The sequence below is a fragment of the Coregonus lavaretus genome (assembly GCF_964263955.1).
Source record: "Coregonus lavaretus genome assembly, chromosome: 7".
NCBI lineage: Eukaryota > Metazoa > Chordata > Actinopteri > Salmoniformes > Salmonidae > Coregonus > Coregonus lavaretus.
The window spans coordinates 26636439-26645986 of record NC_139994.1 but is presented as its reverse complement, the minus strand read 5'-3'; the positions used below and the strand labels follow the sequence as shown (position 1 = coordinate 26645986).

Here is a 9548-nt window from a genome sequence, read left to right as displayed (position 1 = left end):
CCGATCCTGTGCAGGTGTTGTTACACGTGGTCTGCTTCTGCGAGGACGATCAGCTGTCCGTCCTGTTTCCCTGTAGCGCTGTCTTAGGCGTCTCACAGTACGGACATTGCAATTTATTGCCCTGGCCACATCTGCAGTCCTCGTGCCTCCTTGCATCATGCCTAAGGCACGTTCACGCACATGAGCAGGGACCCTGGGCATCTTTCTTTTGGTGTTTATCAGAGTCAGTAGAAAGGCGTCTTTAGTGTCCTAAGTTTTCATAACTGTGACCTTAATTGCCTACTGTCTGTAAGCTGTTAGTGTCTTAATCACCTTTCCACAGGTGCATGTTCATTAATTGTTTATGGTTCATTGAACAAGCATGGAAAACAGTGTTTAAACCCTTTACAATTAAGATCTGTGAAGTTATTTGGATTTTTACGAATTATCGTTGAAAGACAGGGTTCTGAAAAAGGGACGTTTCTTTTTTTGCTGAGTTTATATGTGTGTATGGGATTTACGTTGTACCATGGGCACATTGATCTAGTAAACCTTATTAATGACAGGCATAATATAACTTTGATATATCATGATTTAAATTAAATACATTTATTGTGGGGCTTGGTGATGGTTTCTAGTGTTATAGTTTTATTGGTTAAATTGATTTATGCTGAATACATACTTTTATTTTATTTTATATATCTTTTTTTTTATATACATTTTTTGTTGCATTGTAACAAAAACCTTAATGTAGTTGTCAGTACTCCTGTATTTGTATATTTCTACCAATAAATAATATGTGTACTGGTGTACTGCCACGTAGACATGCATTAACTTGGATCATATTGCATAATATAAGTAACCATTTAATTGTATTAATTGTATCATGCTTCCTTGCGGTCATTGTCTCCCATTTTTTGGGGCAACCCCTATTGCGCACCTAGTTGAATGTCGTAGTTAAGTTGGTCTTCCTCGTTTGCATTTGGTGTAGTTTAGACTGAACTACAGCGAAGGAAACATCATCAATAGTATTGAAAACCTCATCAATCTCTTATTTCAAATCCACACAGACAACATTTTTATATTTATTCTCACAACTTTTAACATTTTGGATTCGCGCTGGTGTATTGGGCACGAGGTACCATGGACAGCGCTTTTGACAACCTGGATGCTGTGGGCTTCCTACAAATTTGGCAACATTTCGATGTTGATGGTAAGATCTTACTCTTTAATAATTATAACTGTATGTTGTCTTTTAATTACTATTGATATTAATCTGTGTACGCATATCAGGCAACGTTTTCATCGAAATTCCATGCGCAAACAATCTGAACTTTACACCATGTGGAGTTAAATCAATACAGAAATAGGGTTTATTTCATCTTATGTTATACATTTATTTGTTTTTAGATAATGGTTATATTGAAGGAAAGGAATTGGACGACTTTTTTCGACACATGATGAAAAAACGTGGAATGAGTGTAAGTAGGCAACTGTAGGACTCCACTGTTCCTTTTCCTTATCATGCCTAATGCATAGTGTGTACAGATTCCTAAAAATAACTACAGTAAGCTTTGGCTACTAACATCCTAGAATATCCTAATTAGACCTACTTTGCTCAGTTTTGTTGGGGGCATTCAATGGATGTCAACATTAGATAACCTCTGAATCCAATCATTAGTCCACATTTGGTCTTTTACTGAAATGGCATGAATTCTGACAATAAAGTGATTTTGTACAGGTAACACTGAATGAAATACTCAAACAAGTGCAACGAATTAATTGAGCCCATATGTGGATTGTGTTCGAATGTTACTGTGTTGTTCCTAAAGGATGAAATAATGGATGACAAAGTTAGAAGAATGAAAGAAAGGTTCATGTCTGCTTATGACACCACAGCGGATGGTCGCCTGCAAATCCAAGAGGCATGTTTACCTGTATTTCCTCATACCTACCTCCTTCCCCCTTTATTTGTCTATATAGTGCATTTCGTATGAAGTATATTTAGAACTGAGAGGGAGAGAGGGTAATTGGATTGTGATCAAAATGCCCTGACAGCACCATTTTGTGTGAAGCAGTCTTGAAACTATGTAATTGCTCTAATTTACATCATGTTATTGCTTTGCTTCATCTTTGCATGTCTTGTTGTTGACCACATGCAATTAATTATAATGAGTTTGTCAAATTCAATGAAATTGCATCTCATTTTGCATCTCATTTCGGCTTTCACATTTCGTTTTCTTTGTCCATAGACTTTATTTCCATACATTTTACGTTGACAGAGGAGTTATGCCTGTTGAAGCGGAGGGGACACTTACCCCCTAAATTGTATTGTACACAAAATTAGCCACAGTGATCGAATAATGCCTGCCTGTGAATGTTGATAACTAATTTGATTGAACATAAATGTTCCAGTTGGCCACCATGATGCTACCGGAGGAGGAGAACTTCCTGCTACTGTTCCGCAGAGAGACTCCATTGGACAACAGTGTGGAGTTCATGAGGGTAAGATAAAAGATCACATACAGTAGGAAGTGTTGCGGTCCAAAAGCATTCAACATACAGTGCATCCGGAAAGTATTCAGACCCCTTCACGTTTTCCACATTTTGTTACACTACAGCCTTATTCTGAAATTGATTAAATAAATGTTTTTCCTCATCAATCTACACACAATACCCCATAATGACAAAGCGAAAACTGATTTTTGCAAATGTGTTAAAAATTTAAAAAACTGAAATAGCTTATTTACATAACTATTCAGACCCTTTGCTATGAGACTCGAAATTGAGCTCCGGTGCATCCTGTTTCCATTGATCATCCTTGAGATGTTCCTACAACTTGATTGGAGTCCACCTGTGGTAAATTCAATTGATTGGACATGATTTGGAAAGGCACACACCTGAGCAAAAACCAAGCCATGAGGTCGAAGGAATTGTCCGTAGAGCTCCGAGACAGGATTGTGTCTAGGGACAGATCTGGGGAAGGGTACCAAAAAATGTCTGCAGCATTGAAGGTCCCCAAGAACACAGTGGCCTCCATCATTCTTAAATGGAAGAAGTTTGGAACCACCAAGACTCTTCCTAGAGCTGGCCGCCCAGCCAAACTGAGCAATCGGGGGAGAAGAGCCTTGATCAGGGAGGTGACCAAGAACCCGATGGTCACTCTGACAGAGCTCCAGAGTTCCTCTGTGGAGATGGGAGAACCTTCCAGAAGGACAACCATCTCTGCAGCACTCCACTAATCAGTCCTTTATGGTAGAGTGGCCAGACGGAAGCTAATTCCTCAGTAAAAGGCACATGACAGCCCGATTGGAGTTTGCCAAAAGGCACCTAAAGGACTCTGACCATGAGAAACAAGATTCTCTGGTCTGATGAAACCAAGATTAAACTCTTTGGCCTGAATGCCAAGCGTTATGCCTGGAGGAAACCTGGCACCATCTCTACGGTGAAGCATGGTGGTGGCAGCATCATGCTGTGGGGATGTTTTTCAGCGGCAGGGACTTGAAGACTAGTCAGAATCGAGGGAAAAATGAACACATTACAGAGAGATCCTTGATGAAAACCTGCTCCAGAGCGCTCAGGACCTCAGACTGGGGCGAAGGTTCACCTTCCAACAGGACAACGACCCTAAGCACACAGCCAAGACAACGAAGGAGTGGCTTCGGGACACGTCTCTGAATGTCCTTGAGTGGCCCAGCCAAGCTTGTAGCGTCATACCCAAGAAGACTCAAGGCTGTAATCGCTGCCAAAGGTGCTTCAACAAAGTACTGAGTAAAGTGTCTGAATACTTATGTAAATGTGATATTTCCTTATTTTTTTGTGCAAAAAAATCTACAAACCACTTTTTGCTTTGTCATTATGGGGTATTGTGTGTAGATTGATGAGGGGAAATAAACAATTCAATCCATTTTAGAATAAGGCTGTAACATAACAAAATGTGGAAAAAGTAAAGGGGTCTGAATAATTTCCGAATGCACTTTATTTGCAAAATAAAATGCAATCCTATTATTGGTTGGGTAGTGTGTCCTCTATTCTCTTGAGTACTTTCATCAAAACTAAATATGCCTCTCACTCCCCCAACAGATCTGGAGAAACTATGATGCTGACAGCAGTGGATACATATCAGCTATAGAGCTCAAGGTACATTCAAAGAATGCCTTTCTACTAATTTCCATGCTTCCAGTGAGACCACTGCCATGGCCCTCTCAGAGACATTGTCTTAGCTAGTTGTTGTCCACTTTCTAAGTAAGCATCAATGAGTGGCCAGAGTTGTTGTTTACATAGTTGCTCTAGGTCTGTGTTGACACGTGTTGCTTTAAGGGTCTTTCAGAAGGATGCCCATTGTCCTCTTATGTGGACAAGGCAATAGTGTTGGGCCAATATATGATTAAATTCAATATCGTGATATGTGACATTGACGATATATCATGATGTGCAAGACTATACAGTGCAGTTTTATCAGTTAGGCAGTATCAATATGTTGAAAATTAAGTCTAAATGAATTAACTAAGCCTTATTGACTTGCCATACTAAGGTTATTTAATTAGAATGTGGCTATAATATTGTAAATAAGCAAAAACATTGCACAGTCTGGAATTATGTAGTCATTAACGGCGCAAAACGATTATATCGGATATCGCGATATTTGGAGTAGCATATCGTAGAAGTCTCCCCAAATATCGCCCAACCCTACAAGGCAAGACAGAAGTACTTTTCTTAGAATTTCCAAACACTTGATGGTTTATAGTCCACCCACAGTACATTTACTGAAGAGGAATTGTACAGGATGTACAGTACATTATACTATTTATGAACACTTTGATTCAGAATGATGGACAAAAGTGTTATGGCACACTTTTCTACCCTTTTCTTATTCGTAGTGGCTTAGAATCCGACTTCTCTGGACCCCTCCCTCTTCCTGACAGCTAAAGGTCCGAAGCTTCTGCGCATGTGCAGGATTCTCTACTTTGCAAATAGTCTCTGCTCTGCTCGTTTAATAAAATTAGATCAAAGCTGAATCAATGTCCGCAAGATCACATAATGATAGCATTCTACATACTCTGTATAATGATAGTATTCTACATAACAGAACCGAAAATAATAGCATAGTATAACGTTACTGTAAGACAAAAAAACACCACCTAATTTCTTATGAGATTTTAGGATGATTGTGTGAATGGTCACATTTTTCTATCATGTCGCCAAAACTCAACAGTGTGTGCCACCAGGCAAAATATTAAGAATACCTGCTCTTTCCATGACATAGACTGACCAGGTGAAAGCTATGATCCCTTATTGATGTCACTTGTTAAATTCACTTTCAATCCGTGTAGATGAAGGGGAGAAGACAGGTTAAAGAAGGATTTTTAAGCCTTGAGACAATTGCAAAGTGCAGTTGAAACTAAACACAGGTATGCTACAGTTTGTTAACACCATCTTCTCTAAAATTCACTCAAAATTCAAAACTAAAGGCTAGTACAAAACAACACTGTATAACTCAAGAAGATCTAAATGCATATCCCAATGAAACTGATTGAGATCAAATGGTTGGCATGCAGATGCTGCATGGACGTTTTCTGCATTCACGATTGACAGTGAGAAATGTGACGGGAGGGTGCCAACAAACATTTGTGCATAAAGTAGAGGTAAAGATACACATGAACAGAATGTGATTCAGATCTTCAGCTCTGGGGACAAGGGATCCGGGGGGGCGGGGCGGTTGCCTACGGATTCGCAGCCTCTGCCTTTTTTTTATTATCTTTGTATTTATCCTTTATTTGACCAGGGATGTCACGTTGAGAGACCAAGGCCCATGATTACCAAGTGTCTCAGAGTAGTAGGAGTACTGATCTAGGATCATTTTAGTCTTTTAGATGATAATAAATGGATCTTAGATCAGGATAATAAACCTGATCTTAGATCAGCACTCCGACTCTGAGACACTTGGGCCCAGGTCATCTCATTGGCTGTCCTCTGTGTCCTCCTAACAGGGTTTCCTGCAGGACCTGTTCCTCCAGCACAAAAAGACCATCTCCCCCAACAAACTGGAGGAGTACACCGACACCATGGTAATAAAAAGCCTCAGTTCCTTTACTCTGTGTCTCCATCTGAGGACTCTTGAACGGCTGTCAATCACCATTGGTCAAGTGTCAAGAAGTGTTAAAAGTAATCAACCTTACAGCCAATCGTCGTCCTCTTCTGGGTCTGATGTGTTGTGTGTGTGACCCAAACGCAATTGTCTCATCACAGATTGCCTTTGAAGAGGTTGAAAATGATCAAAAGTATGTCGGAGACGGTGATCTGTTGTCTCTCAAATTAGTATATGAGACCCTGTTCAATGGGCAATTCAATTTGGATGTAAAACAGATTGTAATTGAAGTTTATCTAAAATGATGATTGGTGGAGAGCTATACATAGTAATGCTACTATGCCATTCAATGTAAATACAGAGTGCACTAAAGGAGTTATTTCTCATTGAAGTATGTAATTGGCGGTAATACCCTTGTATTCACTCCCGTCAATAGTATTAGTAATTGGATGGTAATGTACTGTGATGGAGGGTGATCAGCTCTTTAAAGATATTCAGAAGTGATGTGATTTTCACTGTTTAGCCATTGTCATTAATTGTGGATCATTAATGAATTACTCGAGAGTGAGAGGTGTGTGTGTGTGTGTGTGTGTGTGTGTGTGTGTGTGTATGTACTTTCTATATCAATGTCCTGTTGAGTTTAGTAAAATATGGTGTGCACAACATACATTGGTATCCTTTGATTTACATTATCTTTGGTAATGTTGTACAGTGTTACACATGACATGTCACCAAGTAAAATTATCACCAAGTAAAATCCTGAGTATGTGTAAATGTTCTTGGCGAATAAAGGTGATTCTAATGGGTATGTACTTTGAAAAATTGTCTAATGATTCTGATGCTTTATTCTGTTTATTTTCCCAACAGATGAAGGTGTTTGACAAAAACAACGATGGTAGGCTGGATATGAATGACCTAGCCAGGTACTAATTATCTAGTAATTGTTCTCCTACATTGCTAGGTGTCTCTTATTGTGTCTCTAATTGTTTGTGAGTCACAGTGCCTAACTTTCTCCCTTCTCCCAGAATCCTTGCTCTAAAAGAGAACTTCTTGCTGAAGTTTGACATGAATGTAAGTATAACATTTGTTGATGAATGTTGCTGATAACCTGCAGTCAGATAAGACTTAAGACATTGTCAATACACGCTCCATCTTCAATTACTTATTGTAGTCCTCATTGGCTTGAATTAGAGGAACTAAATTGAGGGTGTTGTGGTTCCACTCAGGCTTGCAGTCAAGAAGACCGGAAGAGGGACTTTGAGAAGATATTTGCTCACTATGATGTAGTAAGTCATTATTCGTTTAGCCACAACATAATTGTCTTCAACTTCAATTGGGATTGTAAGGTTTATGGTGATAAGCATAGTAAATGAAATTACAGTGTTGCTTATAATGACTTGTTGTGATTTTACTGATGCTTCATTGGCCTTAAATATAAAAAATATAATATCAGTATAAATGGGCTAGAACACACAGCTGTATTGGAAGTGGATCAGTACAGGGGCGTAGGCACGGGTGGGCCTGGGTGAACCAGGCCCACCCATTGGTGAGCCAAGCCCACCTACTCAGATTGAGCAAAAAAAACTATATAAAATGTTTTTGTTTTTTTTCAATATTTGTTTATGCTCTTTACTTGTCGGTGTTCCAAACTGGACATTTTTTGTCTTTTACCTAAACATGCAAACACCATCAGATATCATTCCTAGCAAGCAGTGCACTGGATTAGTCAGATTTGAGTAAATATAACATACTAAATGACCTGGAATGACATTCACTCTCACGGGATGGGTTGCCAAATATAACTAATTGAAAGCCACACCCCCAATATGACTGCATTGAGACATATGTCACTGTGCTTCTATGGCTATATGCACCATGTCACTGCCTATTTAATTTGTTCATTTAGCAAACAAGACAGCTCATAATCCAGCCCTCTGGCAAAATGTGTAGAATAGCATGAGATGAGCTTTAAAACAGAAACATTTTCTCTCAGCCTCATGGCAAAATGTGTAGAATAGCATGAGATTAGCTGTAAAACAGTAATTTATTATCTTTGCCCCATGGCAAAATGTGTAAAATTGCAGGAAGTTAGCTGCTTTTTTGGGGTGGGGGCACCCACATTTCTGCAGGCCCACCCACCAAACAAATATCTGGCTACACCACTGGATCAGTGCAAAGATGTATTCACAGGATTTAATGCATATTAAAGATACAGTGCTAGGAATTAATTAATTTAATTGAGCCTCTAATTCCATTATTAACTGAAGTGGTGGTCATGTTGCAGTGCCATGCTCCTCTGTGCTGCATGATTGTGGATGTGTGATGTAGTTATACATTATCCCATTATTGATCTGAATTCTAAGCAGAATTTAGATGCTGTCCTCTTTATAATCTGTCAAGGCACATCAGGTGGTAGTCTTCATCGCTTTTTCTGAAGTCAGCCATTTTGTTGTTGTTGTTTACAGAGTAAGACGGGTGCTTTGGAGGGTCCGGAGGTGGACGGCTTTGTCAAAGACATGATGGAACTGGTCACGGTAAAAAACAAAAACGTTTTGCTATACCCTAATCTACAAATGTAGTTATGTTATATCAACGTATTATGTATTAATTTAGATATCTGATGCTCCTATATTGATTCGGAATTATTGTAAGTTATGGTCTCCGAGTGGAGGCGTGGGTTCGGATCCCACTTCTGACACCATGTTACTTTATATTTAAATGGATGAAGCAAAGATAATTGAGTCAAGTTAACAGAATGTCCAACTGTATTAGACTGTGATTGGTCTTGAGCTAATGGTTTGAATATGCTTCCTTTATACCCAACATAGCCTACCATTACTGGAACGGACCTGGACAAGTTCCGCAAGGTCCTGCTGGGCCACTGTGACATGAACGGTGATGGAAAGATCCAGAAGAATGAACTGGCCCTGTGCCTCGGCCTGAAATACTCCACTTAATAGTCCTGGAGTTAATACTCCACAGGAAGAATGACAGACATTTTAATTACCCTAGTTAGCACCACAGACTAACCGCTAACTCATTGATAGCATGCTGCAATGCCATAGCTCATAGTTTTTAGACAACCAAAGAGCATTGCATGATGGTTGGTTGAAAGGAAGTTGTTGCATAGAGTAGATCCATTGGGGCTTTTTGGGAATTAGTTTTGTGATCCTTCATTTTGTTTGACTGTATCTGTTGATGACAATTATGATTACTTTGAGAATGTTGTGTGTGTGATCCATTTAGTATGCACGTTTCATACGCCTGCCTATAACTTGCAAAAATGTAGTGGTGATGTAAGTATTTTGGGATTGAATTTATTGTGGGATATTTGTGGGTTGTATTGACTTAATTTCCATGATGGCTGCATTTACTATCAGAACTGTTGTTTTTGATGTGCAAAGAATATGATAAAAATAAGTGCCATTAATGGTTTGACATTTCACCTCCTACTTTAAATGGTATTGGTAGAGAATGTACT

The 9548-nt window shown here is 39.1% G+C and overlaps 1 protein-coding gene across 1 annotated transcript; it reads left to right on the top strand.

The window, feature by feature from the left end:
• Positions 1 to 1122: 1122 nt before the first annotated feature.
• Positions 1123 to 9024, top strand: LOC311132478 (secretagogin-like; the record flags this gene model as incomplete). Its single annotated transcript, XM_084165764.1, has 11 exons — positions 1123 to 1192; positions 1390 to 1460; positions 1812 to 1904; positions 2395 to 2484; positions 4063 to 4119; positions 5970 to 6047; positions 6935 to 6990; positions 7093 to 7138; positions 7294 to 7353; positions 8533 to 8601; positions 8896 to 9024. 11 exons carry the CDS (start codon positions 1123 to 1125, stop codon positions 9022 to 9024), a joined length of 819 nt encoding a protein of 272 aa, XP_084021890.1.
• Positions 9025 to 9548: the final 524 nt, after the last annotated feature.